Below are 22,417 nucleotides of genomic sequence, written 5' to 3'. Positions count from 1 at the left end.
TAGATTTCCCCAACATCACCTCTGAGATCTCTGCCTTGTTATGAGAAAGAAAGCTACTTTTCCACCTGTACTACTTGCCCCCAATATTAGGAAAAAGCTAACTGCAAAAAGATGGAAGGAAATTTTGGGGGCCTTTCCTCTGTCAGGACACCAAACCTGGGCACGGAAGTGTGTGAGATGAGACAGGGAGCTTACACTGCTCGTCAGAATGGTTTCACATGAAGATCTGAAGCTACACTGAAGCCCACATACGCACACACATACGTACACGCCTGCTCGCAGCCAGGACTCACCCAGCCAAAGTGCTCAGGCGCAAGCTCAGACCACCCCAGAAAGGGATGCGGATGGCTGACCCTCCTTTGTTAACACAACGGCTTAGGGCAGCCTAAGAAAAGGGCACTGCTTACAGGGCATGTCTCAGCTTTGCCAGCGCTTCTTGCTGGTACCCACTGGCCTGTCTGCATAACTCATCTCCCTCGGTTCAAAGCACTGAGAGCTCTGCCCCACAGCCACTTAGAAGACAGGCAGTTTCCGCTGAGCTGCACAGGACATGCTGCTGGGGGTGCTCCCTCTGCCTTGCCCAGGAGGCTCTGGAGTGCAGTCCTGGCCTGTTGATGTGACCATCAACAGGTCTTCATCTCTAAGAGGCAGAGACCATTGCATCGACCACAAGTGCCTTAGCAAGATGGTAGGAAGGAAATGGAATCGAGCACCACAGCCTTGAGCAGAGATGCCCTAAGTCACATCCATGACCCACCGTCCCCACCCTGCAGCCCCTGCTCTCCTTGGAGCCCTTGCCAGCCAGAGCAAACCACAGAGGGATCTCCAGGCCGAGAGGGCTCAGACTCCTAGTCCACTCTCGGCAGGACTCACCTTGAGGAGGGGCATAGCTGCGCGACAGCGGGCTGTTTTAATGTTTTTGAGGAAGTGAGACTCATCCTGAAAAGAAACAGTCACATAGGTGAACAAGGTCACATCCTGTGTAGAAGGAAACAGAGTGCACGTTAACTTGACCCTAGCAAGCATCATGTTGAGGACTCTTCCCTCAGCCCTTTCTCATTCAGACAGCTGTGGGCCTGGGAAAGTTTCTCCACCACATGCTGGGCAAGTCGCTTTCTCTCTTTGGAGTGTTTTCCACCTATACAGCGGGGTTAGTGACTCCTCTGTCCTGTCCACTTCATAGGCTGCATTGAACAAACTGCTGAAAGGTGTCTTCTTCTTTGTAAGACAGACCTAACATCTGCCCAGCACTAAAGCAAAATGTGCTGAAGACCCACTGTGTGCCCTGCAGACCCACTATGTGCCCTACACTGGGGCCCAGGCCTCGCCCCCTAGGGGCTGGCAGGATGTCAGCTACACCGACAACTGATCAGACGATATTTTGAGTGCTGTCACTGAGTCAGGTGTGACAGAGTACTGTGGGAACTTAGAGTAAGGAGGAAGACACAATTCCTGCCATGCTTAGAACATGGAGCCTGGTTATTTATAGGTCTGCATTCTGTGCATAAGCAAACTAGAAAATGTCATGTTTTCTAAAGCTCAATGAAGAACTAATACATTCTTAGTATCTGGGGAAACTTTTTCTATTTTGGTCACAGTCAAATTACTTGCTATGTGACTCTGAGCAACTACTTGACCTCTCTACAGTGCCAGTTTCTCCATCTGTAAAATGGGCATAATACCAGCACCCAGTGTACTAGTGTTGGGTTGTCTTAAACAGGCTAAGGCACATAGAGCCCTTAGAACAGCCCTGCCACTGAATAAGCCCTCAGCGGATACCAGGAAGATCCTGGCTCTAAAGATCAAACGACGCTAAAGATGACATATAAGACCCATCCCTCAGTTCCATTTCAACTTAGATGAACCAAAAAAAATGAGCTAAAAAGTACAATATACAGGAATGTGAGATGAATCTCCAAATGTCACTGTATGTATTCCCACAAACCTGGGGTATAACATTTGTACTCCTATCTGAGGATAAGCCCATATTGACAGCCAAGAAAAAGGGGTTTATAGAGAAAGTAGCACAAAGTCCAGAGATATGGAAGGGAATGGACCCTTTTACCAATGGGTAACAAAGGACCACTATTATTAGCTTCTCCTTCATATATAAACGTGACGTCTCAGGACCGTCACTTTATTCCCTCCTTCAACATTCCTCTGGAGTAGGGGGAGGACAGGGACCTTAATTAACTGAAGAACAAACCATCCATGGTGGTAAGTCATTTGCTAAAAATCACATGGCTGATTAAGTGTTAAGTCAGAAACAGAAACACAGGAATTCTGCAGCCAGACACAATCCAGCTGTGATCAGTGACTCCACTTTGCCAGCTTCGTGCCTACGGGCAAATTATGTAACCTCTCTCACTGTCAGTTTTCATCAGCTGAGAAATGGGACAGTCTCTGCCCAGGGGCCATTGTAAGATCAGCGATTATACATCAAGTACCTGATAGAGGAACACACGTGAGAAATGAAGGCTTTAGTCTTCCTACATATTGTAGAAGAGTCACCATCATCCTGGGGTACTTCTTTCAATGTTTTTAATTCAAAGCCACACTTGAATTTGTGCCAAAATTCAAAAGTCAGAAATGACTTCCCCAAAGATTTGTTATCTTTTTAGCTTAGAAAAAATTTACACATTTAAGTTTGCTTATGCTCTGAACACAGTATGATTCTCATGTCCAAATCAATCATAGATCCTTCTCTGATTGCCACAGTACTTGGTTCACAAGTCTATGAAAGCACTGAGATGTATACTAATGACCTGTGCATGTGTCCGTCTGCCCTACTGGATTGTTCTAGTGCACAGCGCTGTGTGGAGCTCGAAGCTGGTGCACAACTGCTAGTTAGATGAACACATGGATGAATGTACTTCCCAACCCCCAACAGCCAGCCCTGTGCTCAAAGCACGGAGTCCCTACTGCTCAAAGCACAGGTCCCTTGTTGACCTGTGCGACTCAGACTCCACTTCCCTGGGCCTCCTAAAGCTCTCTCCGTTCTCTCCTTCTACATGACACATACACTCTAATCTTGAGTGCAAGATTTGAGAAGCCACAATCAGGAGAGACTTCTTTTTTTAAGAGAAGGAAAACACCACTGGCTTTTAAAATTCACACATTTCAGTAAAAAAGAAACTTGCATATCATCTGGAGGCATTGGATTTTGCTGTTTCACCAAAAGGAACACCGAGGGTAAACGTCCATGGGAAATCATCCATCATAGGCTCTGCCTCTGAATGCCGGTTAGTGGTTCCTGAACTGGGAGTGGGAACTGGACAGATGGGGCAGGGACACAAGAAGCTGAATACCCTCCAGAACTTTTTTTCTGAGCCATGGCATCTAGTGAGTGCTGACAGGGGGCACAGACCAAGTTTCTCTAGAGACCAAAAGAAGGAAAGCCAGTCCCTGAGAGGTGTGCCATCACATCTGGAATCAAGTAAAGTCATCTTTTAAAAAAGGACTAAAGAGTGCTTTTCTGGGAGGGGAGGGAGTGTCCTTCTATTGGCCGGAAGAAAACTTATGAGCTGTTGGAACAGTATGCCTGAGTTGTTCTGATAAGAGGGCACCAGATAAAGGCACACGGCTGGAGTTCCTAGAGCCCCCGCGGTCCGGAGTCCACACACAGGCCTCCACAGCCGATCTCACATCAGGGAGAGAAAGGCTTGAAACCCCAGTGCAGACCTAGTAAATCACATTTTTCAAAAAGATCCTCTGGAATTCTAATACGTAGTCAGGGCTGAGAACGGCTAATTGAGAGAAATGAAATGTTGTTTCACCACAAAATGAGACCATGATTTTTGTTCTCCTTGAGACTGAGTTGGACTCATGAGAGTACAGAAGAAAGTTTCCACCAAGATCAAGTCCTTAAATATTTTGCCAAGTCACTTACAATGATGACAACTTTAAAAGGAGTTTTTAGCTGCTTTTCCAACTTGCTCAGGAGGTCAAAACTGACAATGTTGACCAAGCCAGTTGTCAGGCGGTCCTTGCCGGTCACCACGACATTGATGAGCTCTGGGTTCAGAGACGGCAGCCACTGAAGGAAGGCCTGGGGATGACAGCAGAGAACAAACCCAAAATGATGACCCGGTCCGACAGCTACTGGCTGTGACCACAGCCGACCCACCACTGCACTCTCACTGTGGGCCAATGTCACTGCTCCCTGAAAAGTCAACATGGCCTCTGCCCCTCCATGTCCTCCCACAGTGGTCGTAACCCTGTCCCCAAAACAGCTACCATCTCCATCTTCCTCTCACACACTCGCTCCCCTCACTTTCCCTAGCAGAACACATCCTTCCTGCGTAGCAAGTGTTGTCAAGCAGCTACTCTGTGGTGCCTGTGGACTTCACTTCTGTGACCCCTAACTAGACGGCAAGTTTCTGCAGAGAAAGAACGTGACTCTTTTAAGAGGAATTTTTAGTGAAGTTTGGTACACTGAAGGCTCTAATGGTGATATTTTCTACAAAGCGCCTGCTCTCTCCAGAAATGTTGCCATCTCTAGCAAAAGCCAGTACCTAGGGTCAGCAGAGGGCCACCAGTGCCTCCGTGGCAGTGTCGGGTGCTCTCTGGCATGCCGGGGTGACATGATTCTGATATAGGCAGTGCTGGTTCTTTCTCCAGCCTCATCTGACCATCTGACCCTTCCCTAGAATTTCTGAGGGTGCTGTGGGAATCTAACACACAACATACATGTGTTGAATCATAAGTTTCTGGAGGTGCTGGCAGAATTCAGATCAAAGGACAGAAAAAGAATGTGGTACTGTTTCAATGCACCATTTTAAAGTTTTGACGGGCACCTCTGGGCACCAGGCTGAGCAGCTGCAGGCGGAACTGCCTCTTCCCCATCGCAGCTCCTGGGGGCTTAGGAAGCAGCCAAGCTGTGACGAAGCCGACAGCCGCCATAGGCAGCATAAGGCATGGGGCTTCCTTCTTCATCAAGATGGCTTATCTGGATTTTTGTTCATGTCACAGAACCACTCTGATCCCTGGACATACGGCAGACAAAGCTCAAGGCTGACTGATAATAAAGCTGAGTTCAGGTCAGATTTTTTAGCCATAAAGGTACCTGGTAGACAGGGAACACCCTGCCCTCACCCCTTTCCACAGAGAGCAAAAGCCCTGAGCCAGGAAGTCTGGCATGCGACCTCTAGGCCCTGCGCTGTGCCACCTTAGCAGGAAGTGTGGAGCTTACCCTCTCTGAGGTCAGTGTTCTCATCTGTAAATGGGCTAATATCTCTTGTGCCTGATGCACATGGCTATTATGGAATTATGGGAACTAAAGGAGGAATCATATTTTAAAAATTAAGTGCGGTACAGATGAAAGGTGCTACTAACAGGAAGTGTCTGCCAACAGAACGAGGCGAGTCTGAGCTCTGAGGCTCCGTGGCTTCCTTCCCTGAAGGTAGTACGGGACTCTACTTCGGCACAGCCCATGAGCCCAGGCTCAGGGGGCATCTCCTTTCCATTCTGCCTTCAGCTGAAGCAGGACTTTAAATATCCCAGGCCCTGTTCCCAAGCTGTTACTTGATTACTCTAACCCTGAGGAAAAGTGTTTTTGTTAAAATCCGAACACAAAGAGCACAGACCTGCTCCCAGGTGAAGCGCACAGACGAGGGCACCACCACCAGGAGCGGCCACTCCTTCCGGTAGAAGGCGGCGATGCAGATGGCCTGGATGGTCTTCCCCAGGCCCATGTCATCAGCAAGCAGCAGGCGGCCTCCTTTTGCGATGGCAAAACTGGAAGCAGACAAGGTAAGGACAGTAACACAACATATTCCCCAGGGGCACGAGTTTACCTGCCACCACGTAAAGTGATACATGCGCATGGCTCGGTGTAGGCTGAGTGGCAGCCAGCATGGGCCCTGCTCATGAGAAGAGATCTGCTCCCCAAAGAGGGAAAAGCAGGAGCTAATCAGGGAGCAGAATTATAATTTAAAAAGGAGTCAGAATCGGGAAGATGTGAAATGGTGGTCAAAGGTAGGGAGAAGCTCTGTAAGATAATCAGGTCATAAAAGTCTGCAACACGAGTCACCCTCAGCCCAATGTAGGTGAGGCCCGGGGGTGTGCAAGGACAGTGGGAAACGGTCTCTAATAAGGGGCTGTGGGGGCGGGGGGCACCCTTGTTCACACAAAAGATCTGCCTAGAGGAGAGGAGAGAAATTAGAGATGAAGAGTAGAGAGGACGGTGTGTGTAAAGGCCAGAGGAAATGTTCAGAGGAATGGGTCAGAGGAATGTTCTCTTATAGCTACTATTCGACAAAAAGGCACAACAGTAAGAATGACTTGCTCGAGTCATTGATGACTCAGTGAAACGCTGAGGGATCCCGAGTGCCAGCTGCCTGGTCTCCTGCTCCACACAACCGTCCCCGTTCAGATGATTCCTGAAAACTCATCATCTGCTCAGAAACCTGGTAATAGACCAGACGACTAGCTCTTTTTCTTTCCCTCTCACACAGTAAAGACAGAGACTGTAATCTCTTTTAATGAGCAGCTGGTTTGGCCGACAAGAATTCGAGGCTGCACGTGGCCTTTCTGAATTGCCTGGAAAGGCCAGTGTCTGGCGAAGGTGGAGAATGGACATGCAGACCCGTGGGTGGCATGAGGCCAGCACGCCTGGGCTCAGCAGCACACGGAGACAATAGGTGTCACATTGTTGCACTTCCTTGTCCTCCCAGCAGTCACAACAGCCCGCCCAATGAGAGGGAGCACCCCTGGCCGAGGCCACCACGTTCCTTCAGTGGGAAGGCAGGGAGCCCAGCGGCCTGCGACCTCACCTCCCTGAACAGGTCTCTTCTTGGCACACCTACCTCAGACCTGGGTTAAAGCTCTGCACCATTTTCGGATGAACCCACAACTCAGACAGAGGGAGGGCAAGTGTGGAAAGATTTATTCTCTTACTTTCTGGTTTACACAACTGGCAGCCAGGGCAGACAGGGAGCACCGAAGCACTTTAGTCTATCTGGTCATTTTCAAAGCAGAATGGACGCTGAATTTCAGTCTTTCCTTTATCCCTGCCTTGAGGTAGCCCAGCTCAGGAACCAAGTGGCCAAAAATGAGAACAAAGCAAACACCTGAGTAAACAGAGAAACAATCACATAGCTGATGCCTCCTCTACAGGGCAGGTTGCATAACAGAAGCTCTGTCCTCATCAGAAAATGTGATTTAAGCCCCAGTTTCACTTGTGGGAGCTGAGAGACCTTAGGCAGGTGGCTGTCTGCCAGAGCCTCGATTCACTGGTTTCTTGAGAGACCATATAGTCATTAGAGGAAGCTGATATGTATCTAAGAGATTTTACTCCATAAGTTTAAGGGAGTTTTCAACTGAGTTTTTACATACAAAAACAAAACAAAACAAAAAAAGATGTGGAATTCATAGCCCTCTTCCCTCAACACCAGAGAATGAAAGTTAAAATCTGGATTTAATTAGAAAGTGTTGAAGAAAGGCTGTAAGTACCATAGCACGTTCAGAGCCCTAGAGAAAAAGATGGGAGCTGCTGGCCCCACTTTGTTTCCACGAGCACTGGCCCAGTGCCTCGCACAGCGGCCCCAGTGGTGAGGAGGTTACCTGGCAAGGCCAGCAGGTACCACATGGGCCCATGGATCTCTCTATACTGGAGCCATGAAGAACTTGATGCTGAAGTCAGAGTGGGTAACATTGTCATGAAGGAGCCAGAGGAGGAAAAGAGCAAAGGAAAAAAACTGCCTTGAGCATGGGTAAAACGCGGCCCAAAGGACCTCACAGATCACAGTAGATGCAGGACCGAAATGGCAAAGTGTGTTACCTCCGAGGGACAGAGGCTGATGGATAGGATGAGGAGAGGGTGGGCAGAGCTGGGGACCTGGGAATCAGTAAGGTATGGCTGTGCCGAAACCACACCCAGGAAGGAATCCTGTCTGAGACAGCAGCCGCGCTTTAACCAAACACCACAGTGAGTTGCACAAGGCAGGCTGACTTTGCTCGCCAGTGCCACTGACAGTTCAGTTCCTTCCCTTGCACAGGGCTCTTCTCCAGCCACACCGCCTACCAACACATCTAGCTCTCATATTTTGGGTGGACTATCAAGACCTCCTCCCTCTCCTTGACCTCCCGTATATTCACTAGAAGGCAAGTTCAAACCTGTCGTTCTGCTTCTCCCAAGAAGTCTGGAAAAAAGGACAGGCCAGACCATGAGTTTATCTTTTTTCTTTCTACAGTAAGTGCACCCTAGCTTTCTTTTGGAAAACTACCACCTCCCACTCTCAGTCCAAGTAATTCTTGTAGGGCAGGCCTATCATCCAGCCTCACCAACAAGACTTCAAGCTCTGAGCCTCAATGACTGACTGGTTCCAGATCCATGCATTTCAGTGTGGGATTCTGAGAAAAGAGGTGCTTCCGCTGGGATGCTGGGCTGATGGATGTGAGCTGGAAGTCCCTGGCAGCCCCAGCTGCCACACCTGAGTAGCATCAGGCTGAGAATAAAGAAAACTAAGAGGAAGGCAGAGCTGAGAGAGGGACAGAGTCTGATGAGATCCTTTTAGATCCTGGGTTTTCTATTACATGCACTGAGAAATCTCTTCAACTAGTTTGAGTAGGTTTCTGTACACCTGCAACACAGAGCCCTGCTAACGCACAGAATTTGAAATCAATGGTTACTCAGGCTCTGGTAAGAGTACACCTGGCTGTTCAATGCCTAACTGCTTCCAGACATCTGTAAAAGATGAGCATTCACAAAAGAAGGGGCATCTATCTGAACACTGCTGGTGGGGAGGGATGAAATGCGAGGGAAAGGGAGCAAGAGGAAGATCAGGCACCTACTTGACTCCAGCTCTCTGGAAGGGCAGCAGACTGGACACGAGCTTGGGGTCCACTCTGGAGAGGTCGGCCTCAGGGACGTCTGCTGTGAGACAAAGAGACGTCTTCTCCAGCTGAGAAGCAAAGGCCAGGGTGAGTGTCTTGGGCAGAGGACTTAGCTGCACTTGTGGGAGGCAGCGCACCCTTTCAACTAGAAGGAAGAAGAGAGGCATATGAATTGGGGTGTTATGTCCAAGAGATCCAGGGGTTACGAAATACAAATTTCAATGGCTGAAATGCTGCTGCATGCCATCTTAAGAAACTAACTGGAGAGAAAATCAGGGCTGATAGACACATGCTAGAGAACAAGTTTTCCCTCTCTATTCCTTAATTTCTGCAAATATGAGGGCAATCGGTCATGAAAAATTGATTTTCTATACTACACAAACACTGGAAAGAAATACAAAGTGATTTTGTGACTGATCTTTTTTTTTAACCTAAAGTAATGTAAAAAAAATTATCTTAGTATTCCCATTCAAATAAGAAAAAAATCAGCCCAGAAAAAGCAAGAATTAAAATGGAAAAATCTTGTCTCCTTTCCATTCTCCTCATGTTTTATTTTGGTTTCGATGTTAAGAAGTCAGAGAACTCTACGTCACCTGCTGTCAACGGGCGGGAAAGCACGGAGCGCCATACAGAGAAGACGCAGGACATTTCTGAGAAAGATCAGTAAGATGGTACTTACTCCCAAACAACAACAAAGGGCAAAGTCCACGCAAAGACCACAACTGATAACAACGCATGTGGTCCAGCACACTCTTGACCCTTTCAGCAAGAGAATCATGAGCTTCCCTTGAGAGTAAGTTTTACAGTAGTGATCTCAGTGGTGAGGCAGCCAGAAAACTCAGCAGTCCTGAGGTGGCCTGCTAGCTCCCTACCCAGCCCCCAAAGCAGGTGCTGGCAAGCAAAGGCCTGGGGGCTAAATCATCCTGTTTTTGTAAATAAAGGTTTACTGGACACAGTTGTGCCAGCTTGTTTATGGATTATCATGGCTGCTCTCATGCTACACTGACAGAGTTGTGTAGTTGGGACAAATACCGCACGGCCCACAAAGCCTAAAATATTTACTCTCTGGCCCTTTACAAAAAAACGTTTACCAACCCTTATAAGTTCAGTCTGACTTTCCATTACAGCTCATCTTTAGGGGTCTCTACTCTCCTTTCAAGTGTGCGGTATCATACCTCCATACAATGGATGGGGAAATCTCTTCTTCTAGTCAGAAGCCATTAACCCAAGTGGGAAAAATAAATTATCTGAGATCTACATGGAAATGAAAGCAAATTAATTTCACTGATCTTACTCTTTGGAAGAATTTAAGCCTCACCTGATTTTAAATTTAAGAGGAAAAAAACTTCTTCAACAGAGAAAAGGAGAAAGAATAAACCAGGATACAAATAAAACATACAATTTGGGGGGAACGGGCAGGGGAAGATGTTAAAAAATCACAAAGTTAGAGAACAGACGATAGACCTCAAAATCGCTGGTGGTAGCAGAATCATTAACCTACCAACCACAGCCCGCTGTCCTAGGGGCTGCAGCTTTTTAAGGTTCTTCCCTTTTAGCATTTTCCTTTGAAAAATCAAGTTAGAAGAGTGACCACTGTTCACTGATCCTCAATTGCTCTTTATCCTTTACCTTTTCAGGGGCACCCTGGGAGTCATAGTAAAACCAGGGGGCTTACTGTCCTCAGGAATCCTGTAAAGAGAAACTGGGCATGTTTCATTTCTACCCAGTGTTATTTGAAATTCTACGGTTGTAGTTCTCTATTCCATATGATCATGTTTTTCCTTAATATCTTCACAAGATATTACAAAGTGTTTTGCCACACAACCAATTCACTACAATTGCAAATATTGATGTGAATTGGAGGACTGAGCCACCCACTACCTTAAATAGCTTTGTATTTTCAATACATTTAAATCCATTTTGTCCTTCACTAAATATATGTACCGGTTATTTCTGGGAACAGTTGGCAAGAACAGAATCACCAGGATAGGAAATTAGGTAAGGTTGGCGGCTTCAACATAAAGAGACTGTCCATACTGATGCAGAAATAGATTTTATGCCTCCAAATTAAATCTGAGCATGCTGATTTCTCCACACATCAGGAGAATGAGCACTCCATGTGCTTTCAGAAACCATTTTCATTATAATCCTAGTGACTTTCAGAACTCAAATACCTGACGAAAACTGAGACACAGCTGATGATCCGGCCACTGTGAAATACGGTGTTTTGTAAGCGTTACGTTCTTTCAGCCTCTCAAGAGGAAAAAACGGCCACTCTGCTTCCTACCAATTACTGTCTCCAAATCCCTGTGCTGCTACTCCGGCCAACGGGGTGTGTTTCTGAGAAAGCCCCATGCACTGGCTGTGTCCTGTCCCTGTGCTGGGAGGTGGCAGGAGCGTGCTCTGGCCTCATGAGCCATCTAGAAGCCGTTTCTGTGAAAGCCACCACTAAGCCACCAGCAGGGATGGGAATGTTTTCAAATAGCCGCTGACAAGACAGAATTGCTGAGGGGGATGCAGAGTCCTTCTGGACTGTGACAGTTGGGAAAACCGAGGGCCTTAAGCCAATCTCACTGTGGGCAAAGGCCTCAAGTCACTTAGAAAAGAGAGAGGAAAGCTTAGTCACCTAATCTGGAGAAAATAATTATCACCAGGTCATCAATGAGCATTCATCTACTCGGAAGGTCTTACTGTCATTTTTAATTAGTTTTCCATGCACATGTTCACGAGCTCAGGGTCAGTCATCTAATTTCCACGGAGGAACCAGCCCCAGGGGTGAGGAGAGGTGCAAATTCCCCAGGGCCCTGTCCGATGCTGATGGAACCAGAGCTCACCGGGACCTGCGACTCTGCAGACCGTCTCCTCAGCCTCGTGGCGCACGGGTCTGGCTTCTAATTTTCCATACAGGTCATGATACAAACTCAAGATCTCAATGTTTAGTCCGAGTCTCAGTGTATCATGACCCGCAATGCTCCCAATAAGGAAAACGACGTTCCCTGTCTCTGGGCCTAAGCTTTTTCCAATCTGTGAAATGGGGAGAATCAGTCTTAGCTTCCACAAGACATTGGAATGACCAGACAGCATGGAAAAAAGTAATCGGAACTCTGAATCTAGAATTCTAAACTCCAGATCCAAAGGATTATTGATGACAAACACAAACTGTATGTCTGGCCATTGTGTGTTTTTCTGGATGAAGAACTGTTGTTTCATCAGATATTCCAAAGAGTATGTGTCCCACTAAAGATGTGGAACCATTATATAATACTATGTGAGTCGAGACTCATGGTTTTCAATGTTACATTCACCTACTAATACTGTAAGTATCCTGCTTTTTATCCTTCCGTGAAAGTCAAGCCTTTATAGCTAACATATTTATGTCTTTCTGTGGTTGAAAGACAAAGGGATGAGAGGAAAAAACTCATTCCTATTGCTCACCAAAAATTTGGCTTTGGCCAGAGTTCGCTCTGAGTCACAAGTTCCAAACAGCAGCAGCCATGGGATCCTTTCTGCTTCAGCTAGTGTTCCCTGATACTAAGTATCTCCTCATATTCAAACTTAGCCTTGAGTTTGCCAAAAGCCTTTCCTCAAGGATCAAAGCCCTTCCCTTATATTTAATTTCTGGCAGAAGAGCAGGTACGGATTAAAAACAACCCCCCCGCCACCCACTTTTTTTCTTCTATTTTTTTTTTACTAAAAGGACAACTGGGACCCAGAATGTCGAATTATCCATCTGAGGTCCTATAGTCAGTCACATAAGGAGGAGACAGAGGGAAGAAACCCAGCTTTCCTCTTCGTTAAAGACCCAGCCGGGTGGGCAAGAGGGCCACCCCTGGCCTGACCAGTGCGAACACTGGCTGGGAGGCCAACAAGCCATCGGGGTCAAACAGGAAGAACTCTGATGCCAGCAGCAAACCCTCTGTAGAGCTGTGACAGCTGGGAAGACGGGTGTTAGACTGACATTAGGACAGGCTGAGATAAGACCATGTCCCCTTTCTCAGGCAGAGAAGAAAAACGTTAAGTCCAAACTGGCTTCTCTTTCTTGTAGTTACATCTGTACACATACCCTTTCCTTTGGTCCATCTGCAAAGTGCTCATTAAAGTTGTGCGCCTTGGCCTAGGCCACGCCTCTGGCAGACCTCAGCCCACCTGGAGCTCAGTATTGCCGAGACCCTTCCCCTTCACCGATCATCTGGTTCCAGAAGTAATCTGAGAGCCTGTCCTCAGAGGGCATCCGAAGCAGCTTCCATCTAAGCGAGGCAATCCTTCCTCACCTCTGACCCCCACACTTCTACGATGGGCGGAAGGGAGGTTTCCTGGCCTTGGAATCTGACCAGTACTGCCTCACGCTGATGGAAGCAGAGGCCCCTCGTTCGTCGGGCTGTTGTAAAGCCACCGTCTCAGCGGATGGGGCTGGGCTGCCTGAGCTCATCTCCGCCTTTCCTTGTCCTGTACACAGCATGCACAGCCATTGCGGGGGAAGGAGGAGGAGAACATTCAATTTAAGCCAGATCATTAAAGCTTAACAACAGCATGATATAAAACAAGCAAGGTGGGCATCTCACTTAGTTTATTGTGCTCTTCCAAGAGAAAGTTCCACTTCCTGGTCTTGACATCTGCAATGAGAAGAAACAAAATAAGCAAACGTGACAGCCTGCCTCTGCTGTGTCCTCACACTGACTCAGTCCCTGGTTTCCTAAACCTCCAGGGAGCTCGCATGGTGTGGTGACTGTGATGTCTCAAAGGCAAGAGGTTTTAAGACCTTGCTTTCTACCTGCCCAGGGAAAGGCTAAAACCATTTCAAGAATGTGAATATTAACCCAGAAAAGCCACAGCATTTTGTAAAACAACATGGTCCATGCTAAGAATGAACTCCAGGAGTTCAGAATTCTGAAGCTGATTTCTGCCCTTTATTTGGATGGGGCAGCTTTTGAAGAACCTCACACAAAAATAAAGCAAAATTGTTGGTTTTGGCCAGTGGTTGTCAATCCTGGCTGATTATTAGACTCCCCTGAAGATTTTTAAAACTACCAGTGCTCCACCTCAAACCAATGAATTCAGTATCTGGGTGGGAAGTAGGCATCAACACTGACCGGGCCCAGCAATCTGGGTTTACCAAGCCCTCCAGGTGATTCTGATGATGCTCAAGTTTGAGAACTATGGTCTTAGTCTACAGAAAGGCATTTATTTTTATGACAACCATCTGTTTTTCTAGCTCTGCTACAAAATCTAAACAGGTAGGTTTAAATGGTTGAAGCAGGAATTTATCTGCTCCTACCAAGAAAACACTGACCAGGTGACTGGGAAAAATTGTGTGTGTGTGGGGGGGGGTCCTTCTCTTTGGGAGGCCTCTGAGGACAAAACAGGCCAATTGTTCACTATCTAAACAATTTAGGCATCACCTCTCTCCAAGAGGAGCAGATCAGGAAGGCTCTACCAAGAAAGCCATTTTTGAGTGTTCAAATTGAGAGAAAAACACCTACTCTGAGACCACAGACCACTACCCACCCTGGGAAGCAGGCGGGGGTCAATTACTTGCCGTAATTTCTAGAATCCATCTGTTTAAACAGTGCAATCAACTCTTGTGAATAGCCGATGTCTGCCTCAAAGCGGGCCCGGGAGATGAGCATGCACTGCCCTTTGACAAAGGTGAGAGAGGGAGCCGAAGGCAGGCCGGTCTGTGCCACACTGCTGGCCCCTTCCAAAGGCTGCAGGGTGACCGTGCGGAGGCGCTGGGCAGCTTTCACTGTGAAGGAGAAGAGGAGGACAGCTGTGACAAGGCGGATGACTTTCACATGGCCCTTGGATGCTCAGACAGGCAAAAGAGGAGGGCAGGGACAGGGTCATAGGGAATTACACATGGCAGGTACTGTTGGACTGGGAGCTTTGCAAGCATGCTTTCATTGAGGCTTTGGAAAATTCACGATTTATTGAACATTACTCTTCTGCTCCTTAAGTTATCAAATTAAAACACTTAGAAGTCAGAAAATAATAAGGGGAAGAGGGATTTCACCAGAATGAGCAAGTTTATTAGATCATTTCTGTTGCTGAAGTCAACACACCAGAATCGCCCACTTAACCCTACTCCCAGGCCCCTAACTCTGCTTAGAGAACAAGGGAGAGAGACAAAGGCCCACCAGGCCACAGAAGCACAGTTTTGAACCTTATTTCATCTATTCCTGATGTACTTTATAGGTTAATAGATTTGACTACATAAAACTAAATTGTCAAAAGACACAAACTAAATTAAAAGGCAAAACTACCAAGTAAAGATACTTGTAAGAAAGGCAAGCAGAGCCCATACTCTTAAAAAATCAAGACCATGTCCTAGCTGGTTTGGCTCAGTGGACAGAGTGTCAGCCTGTGGACGGAAGGGTCCCCAGTTCGATTTCAGTCAAGGGCTCATACCTGGGTTGTGGGCTCGAGCCCCAGTGGGGTCGTGCAGGAGGCAGCCAATCAATGATTCTCCCTCATCATTGATGTTTCTATCTCTCTCTCCCTCTCCCTTCCTCTCTGAAATCAATAAATATATATTAAAACACACACACACACACACACACACACAAACACCCAAGATCACAAAACACAGAGATGTAACCAATTGAGAAGAGGGGGGAAATGACTAATGAGCATTTGAAAAAAATGTTCAACTGCACAAATAATCAGAGAAAAAAAAGCCCTGTTTTAACTTATAAAAAACAGATAACTGCATTGCCAGTTGGAAATAAATTCTTTTGAAAAATAATGTGGTGATATACAGCAAGAGCCCTAAAAAGTGATCAAATGATCCAACTTCTAGGAATCTCCCCCAACTAACAATTGAAAATACAAAAATTTATGGATAAAGATGTTCCTTACAGATTTAACACTGAAAAATAAACTGGGAGCAAATTAAAACAGATAAAGAGAAAATGATTTAAGCAGTCTATGACATTTATACAATGAAATATCATATAATCAATAATGATTTTTTGGAAGAAATTTTGGAAAAGACAAATACACAAAAAAATTGAGTTCAATAGTATGAAATCATTTTTTTGGAAGTCAAAGTGGTCTGATAATGGGCATTTTTATCACTCAGCATTAACTGTTAACATTCAGCATGAAAATAAAAATGTTATGCTGGAACACTAAGAGAATTATGCAAGGTCACAATTACATTACATATGTAAAAATTCGTATGTTTTAATGCACAGATAAAAGGCTGGAAGGTGCAAAACTAAAATGTGAATAGTGGTTAACTGAGTGGGGAGTTTTTGGGGATAGTGTTTCTTCTTTGCACTTTGATATACTTTCCATAAGATGAGTGTGCGATAGGATTGAAAAGGCAAAATCCAGACGTACACCGGAAGCAAAATGACAGAAAGGCTGGTAGACCCAGCCTTTACATGTTATATCGATGAAAGACTATAATCTACTAAGAAGACACAACAATCATGAACCTATCTGAAAATTTAAAAAGAAGAATAAATGCACAAATCCATGATCATTGTGAGAATGTTAATATATCTTGGGAGACAGCAGATTAAGTGTGCAAAACACTGGTAAGGACACAGAGGAGCTAAACAAATAATCAGTAAAATTCTTCTAAAAGCTATGAACAGACTTTTGTGCCTATTAAATAGTTTTCAAAAACAATATGCGAAGCATTACTGAAGGCAAGCATATCACACAGAAAACATAAATGAATCTGCAAACACAGAAGTCATTTAGGTCACCATGCAGTATGGTCAGAGAACAGGAGTAAAAAGATAATAAAACAAACAAAATCATGACAGTGGAAAACAATGGTTTAATCTGAGGAACCATGAGAACACACTGTGTCAAAACCTGCATTCTTAACTTAGGGCACTGATCTCCCCTTCTCAACACCTAACAAATGGATTAACAGTAAAAATGAGGCCCCCAAAAGAAAAGTTCACTGGCAGCTAGTAAAGAAAAGGATATCACCAAGTGTCACACTTTCAAGATGGGGAGGTGAAGGAGAGAAACAGGAACTTCTGCTGGGAGCTGACCATCACCCTCCAGAAACTGTACTGGTGCCCCAAATCGGGGGAGTGACCTCACCATGTATCCCCACCTTTTCCCTCTTTGAACTGGGAGGGAAGAGAGGGGATAGAAATGGCTGCTGGGAGATGTGAGAACACCCAGGGCAGAGGAGCAGACTTCAGGCACCAGGAGAAGGTGACAAAAACCTTGGAGTAGGGACAGTCAACAAAATCTCAGAAGTGGTGTGTGCACCCACGGGCCCTGACAACAACCTGACCTGGCCTCCCCGAACTTGGCCTTGGCTGGAGCCTGCCTGGGCAATGCCCCTCTCTGGGCAATGCCCCGCCCTGCAAGCCCTAGTTAACTAGCTGTATAAAGAGTGCTGTGAGGATTTGGGTGGTTTGATGAACTGTAAACCTTCCTGAGATCAGTGGCCGGCATAGCTGCCTGCCATGGCTGGAGCCAGCAACCCAGTGGGAACATGCACCCTGAAGTCAGACTGTTTGGGTTTGAGTCCTATTTGTGCAACTTATTGGCTGTGTGACCCTATGTTAGTAACACACCCTCTCTGGGCCTCAGTTTTCCCATCTGTAAAATGGTTGTCATAAGGAATAAAAGAGTTATAGCACATGTAAGGGGCTTACCAGGCTCATTTAATGCCAGCTTCTGTTAATATTACCAGTGACCATCACCCAATGAGCTGCCTCACTAGATTGGCCATAGTGAGAAGGAAGAAGAGCACTGGGACGGTGGCCTGAAAGCTGTCCGAACCACCAGCCAGACCACCTCTGCCACTCCCAAGAAATTTCTCAATACCAGTGTTTCCTGCACGAGGGGTGACGACACGCCTACTTACTCAGGGCACTGTAGTCGGACATGCTGAAGTTCCACATCTTGGTGTCAGGATCTAAAATGAAACACAAATACTTGGTCTGTCCACAATGAGGTTGATGACTGCTGTCATTTGTATTTGGACACTCAATAAAACTTATTTAATGAATGAATGAATGCTAAATTCAAAAAAGTAGGCTGAACAAGCCCCACTGATTTACAAAATCCTTGTACAGGACAAATAGGATATATATAGATAAGAATAATGCTTTTTATTCCACATCAAGAAATTTAAGTCAGGCTCTGACATGTTATGGGCCCTATCTCAGAGGGCTGAGGCCAGAGGTGGGACCCTGTGTAATCCGGCAAAGCTCAGGTATGAGAAGGAACGTGCACTGAGGCAAGGCAGAGCTAGCCACATTCCAGCTCTGCCCTTCAGACAAACCAACCTGAGCATGTAACTTTACCTGGCTGAGCCAGTCCCATCGCCTTTAAAATAACATCTAGTTACCTCAAAAAATTGTGAGGCTTAAGTGCTACAGGGCATATGAAGCACCTGGCAGAGGAGCTGGCCTCTCAGTAAGCACTCATCCGTTCTCCATATGGCCGTGTGGCAGCCCCTAATTTTGGCAGCTGTTTGAAGGAATGTCTATGACAAAAGAAAACATGGACTAAAATAGAAAAATTTTAACAACTGGTTAGACGGAATGTGCCAACACACACTCTTCATATTTAGGAGAAACTGCGAGATTAAAAGGGATTCTAGAAATAGAAAAAAAAATCTGAAAAACTAGACTGAATGGAGACGCATTACCAAAATTTCTGCTGGGCAGACGCTTGAACAGGGCAATGAGCTCTGCGTTGTACCCAATCTTCACCTGGAAACGGTCTCCATCCCTTACACACGTTCCCTCCTGGGAGCTCACTGCTTTGCGAGGTGAGGCCCCCAATTTCTGTGGGAGTCTGCCTTCGGTCCCGGGCATCACACTCCCAGAGCCACAGTGGACGTCAGAAATGTCCTGCCCCGAGGTGGAGGGTCTGGCTGCCTTGGCCTCTAACTGAGCTTCCCTGGGGAGCTGTCCAGAGGAGGAAGCTGGTGTATCCTGGGAACTCTTTGCTTTGGCCAAAGGCTCATGAATTGAGTTAGCAAAGGGTGTCGATTTGGTCCCGTGGGAAACCTGAGAATGACCTTGACCCACGAGCTGCTGGTTGGAAACCTCTGGAGGACTTTGTGCCAAGGGAGGGGAGATCCCAGCGAGAGTCACTTGACTTGGTGGGCTGTGGTGTGGGCAGGCTGTGGGCATCTCTTCTGGCCTCTTCCAGGTCCCCTTGGCCTGCTCCAGAGTGCTGGGATGAAAACTGTGGGGGTTGTGAGGTCTTTGGTCACCATGAGATGAACCACTGGTTTTCTGTTGCTTGAAAACGACACCATGGCTCACTGGCTTAGAAGAATCCTTGGGGAGACTGTGAGAAGGACCCTGCTTGGACTGGGAAGAAAGGGCCGCAATGGTGGAGCCCGATCCTGCACTCTGATGCTGTTCTGCTAGTTTCTCGGCTCTACGGGCCAGAGCCTTTTGTCGATTCTCTTCAATCTTTTTCCTCTGCTCCTCTGTAAGGGGCAAGGACATTGTAACAGGAAAATGCTTATGCAGGAACGTCAATCTTTAATCAGAAACGTGGTAAAAGCTGGGAAAGAAAAACGTTTGAAATAAACATGAGATGTATGTATTTATCATGTGCCTACCTTGACTTTAACAAACTTTTGTCCCAGGAAATGCACAACAGTGGATATATTAAAGTTTCTTTTATAATTAACACTCCCTATTTCCCTCCCTCCCCCGCCAACACACACAGGAATACTAGTTAGCATAGGCGAACGACACCCTGACAAAAGAGGAAAAAGAAGGATCAAATCCAAAGCTGAAGAGGCATTCCAGCTACAATATTTTTCTCCCTCTCATCCCCTAGCCAACTGAGTTATCAGATCCCACGGAAGTTATGCAATGCAAACCAAATCCACCAGATAATGAGAAGAACATTTCAAACTAGAAAGAATAACGGATTAGACAGACATAGATCAAAACAACCACATACCATGGTGTGATGGTTGCTAACATAGACTCTAACCTAGAAGAAGAAAAAAAAGCGTTAGCCTCACATAGACCGCACACTAAATTCACCCCTCCAATTCAATCCTCTTAGCATTCCTGGCAAATCAGCCTGCAGGGGGCCTGACGGATGCAAGCCCCAGAGCAGTGCCTGCCTTCCAACATGCACCCCCTCAGAGCAGCCCAGTGACCCTTTTGGAAAAATAAGGGGGGATAAAAAGTAATGCGTGCTCATTGTACAGATCCAGATGCTACATAAAGATGCAGAGGGTAAACTGAGTCTGTAATTTCACCACCCACCAATAACCACTCTTCAGAGTTTACAGTACAGCATAGTTCTGATTCTTTTTCTATCCATAGCCATAGACACATGTCCCATATTTGGGAAATATACTTAGAGGGACAATATATACATTGTTTTGTGCCTTGATCATTTTTTAAAAATTAATTTACCCAAGTTATTTTTCTATGAGCAGAGTCACTTTTACAATATTCTACAACCGGGGAGCTGGACACCGCTCCCTCCGGATCGGTTCAGACTAAACAGCCCCCACCCCATGTAACGGGATGCAATGCGTTTAATGACACGGGCGGCACCCCGGCAGCACTGCTCAGGCCTCTGAGGCTCAAAGGGTTCCTTCCCGCTGGGATTCCCTTTGCTCAGATCCCCAAACATCCCCAGAGACCTTCCACCTCAATCGCCAAGAGTCAGGAAGGGGCTGGGAAAGGCTTTCTTCCGGGGCAGAGCCGAAGCCTCAGGTGCCCTGGGTAACGTCCCAACCACACTCCTGCCGAACTTTCCAACCGGGGCCTTCTGCACCTGCGCTCTCCGCGCCCGCGGCCCGGGGTGCCCACTGCCTCCGCAGGCCGGGGACGGCCAGGCCATGGGGTGAAGCTCCACTCGTCAGTCCCAAATCATAAGCCATCACACTATATGGATGTCCCTCCTCCTCTCCCTGAAGGGACAGCTAAAAATTCTAATTTTAGGGGCGCGCTTCACGCCGGCCGGTGAGTGAAGAGCCACACCCTATTTCCACCCCTACTATCTCCGCTTGGACTCACCCTTCCCCGCAGCCCCCTCCCCGCTCCAGGCTGGCACTTGGTCTCGTCCGCCTCCCCGTCTACCTCCTAGTCCGGCAAGGCCTGGCGCACGGCCACCTTCCCGGCGGACCGAGCCGGGGCGCGTCTCGAGTCCTTCCGAGCCAGACTGCGCTTCCGAGCGGGCGGTTAGGAGCCGGCATCCGAGCGCTGCCCGTTCGCGCGCCAGATTGCAGCGCCTGGGCCTGAAAAGGGAAGGGTGTTTGGCACATTTCCCAGCGGGCAACACGGGTACATTTACGCTTCAGAAGTGGGCGTGGCGAACCCGGAGACCGGAGCCGTGCTGCAGGGTCTTCTGGGATTTGTAGTTTGGGCAGGGGATCTCGCGAGACGCCAGCTCGTGGACGAGGCGGGGCTGAAGTGGTGCACCCTGGGAACTGTAGTCCTCGGTTTCCCCCAAAGGTTAAGTCAAGCACGAGATCATGAAAACCTGGGACGTCGAGGTTTACAAAACTGGAGTCTCGCTGTGAGAACGGTCTCCTGAGGGTTGTCAGAGTGGTCTCCAGAGGGCATCCCAGTGGGAACTGTTCGGAAGCTCTTAATAAAAAGTATCCCCTGGGGCATTCTTCCTGGCATTGATAACCTTATAACTTAAGCCCCACTCACCATTCCATCTCCGCTGGAGAATTAGCATCACTATCATTATCATTGTCGTCATCATGAGGCATTGTGCTGAACATTTAATGTGAATTGTTTAATCCTCATCCTACCCTTATGTAACATTATGTGTATTCCCATTTTACAGATGGGAAAACTGAGGCAGTTATTCGATAACTTTTTCAGGGTCTTGTTAGGCTTTTTTGTGATTCTGATTCTGAAGTCCCCGCTTTTGAGGGAAAATTAATCAGCTGACACTATCAGCGTCAGTTTACTCCATTTCTCAGCACCAGCACCCTTTCCCTTACACAATCAACTCCCCTTTACACATTGGTAGTAAATACAGTATTCTATCATCAGTATACACATGAATGGTGCTATTCTGTTTTCAAATATGGCTCATTTAAAACAAAGAGGTAGATCTCAACTTCAGGATTTTGGAAAATGGCCAAGACATATTTTTTAAACAAAGCAAAGCACAGCAATGTATGTAGTTAGAGCCATAAAAAAAATTTTTGTGTGTCTATAAATACATGGAAACTCATAGAAAAAGGAAATTTAAAAACTCACCGAACTCTTCAGGACCTGAAGTAGGATGAAATGCACTCTTTTACGTTTTAATTTACATTTTTCTGAAGTCTTTGAATTTTCTTGTAATGATCGTATACACCATGTGTGAATTTTGAAACAGTAAATCAGGTTTTTTAAATGACAAAGCCATTGGCTTGTCTTACCAGGCTTGAGTGACATTTACTGTTAGAAACGTTCAAATCTCAGTTCTGCCCCTTTTATTGGCCACATGAACACAGTGACTATTATTCCATTTTCTCATCGGTAAAGTAAAATAGAAAACATTACCATCTTGCTAAATCTCCTTCTGGTGAGGATCAAAGCAAGATAATGTGGGAGAAGTGCTTAGTGAACTGTGAAATCTCAGAACAGATGGGAGAGGGATGTCGCTA

The 22,417-nt window shown here is 46.6% G+C and overlaps 1 protein-coding gene across 4 annotated transcripts in view; it reads right to left on the bottom strand.

Moving 5' to 3' along the window:
• The window catches only part of SMARCAL1 (SWI/SNF related, matrix associated, actin dependent regulator of chromatin, subfamily a-like 1), a 46,807-nt gene extending 25,714 nt beyond the window's left edge, over positions 1-21,093 (bottom strand). The window contains exons 1-10 of one of the 4 annotated variants that reach the window (XM_006763303.2): positions 20,886-21,093; positions 19,747-19,779; positions 18,467-19,338; positions 17,678-17,728; positions 14,372-14,578; positions 13,398-13,448; positions 8,794-8,980; positions 5,586-5,736; positions 3,890-4,048; positions 874-939 (exon numbers count right to left, since the gene is read on the bottom strand). In XM_006763303.2, the coding sequence (XP_006763366.1) occupies positions 874-939; positions 3,890-4,048; positions 5,586-5,736; positions 8,794-8,980; positions 13,398-13,448; positions 14,372-14,578; positions 17,678-17,728; positions 18,467-19,280 (1,686 nt within the window). In that variant the 5' untranslated portion in view covers positions 19,281-19,338; positions 19,747-19,779; positions 20,886-21,093. The other 3 variants (XM_006763306.2, XM_006763305.2, XM_006763304.2) reach the window with 3 other exon arrangements.
• Positions 21,094-22,417: the final 1,324 nt, after the last annotated feature.

This window comes from Myotis davidii, unplaced genomic scaffold (genome assembly GCF_000327345.1).
Source record: "Myotis davidii unplaced genomic scaffold, ASM32734v1 scaffold575, whole genome shotgun sequence".
NCBI lineage: Eukaryota > Metazoa > Chordata > Mammalia > Chiroptera > Vespertilionidae > Myotis > Myotis davidii.
Note: the sequence above shows the minus strand (reverse complement) of the source record. Positions and strands in the feature narration are given on the sequence as shown.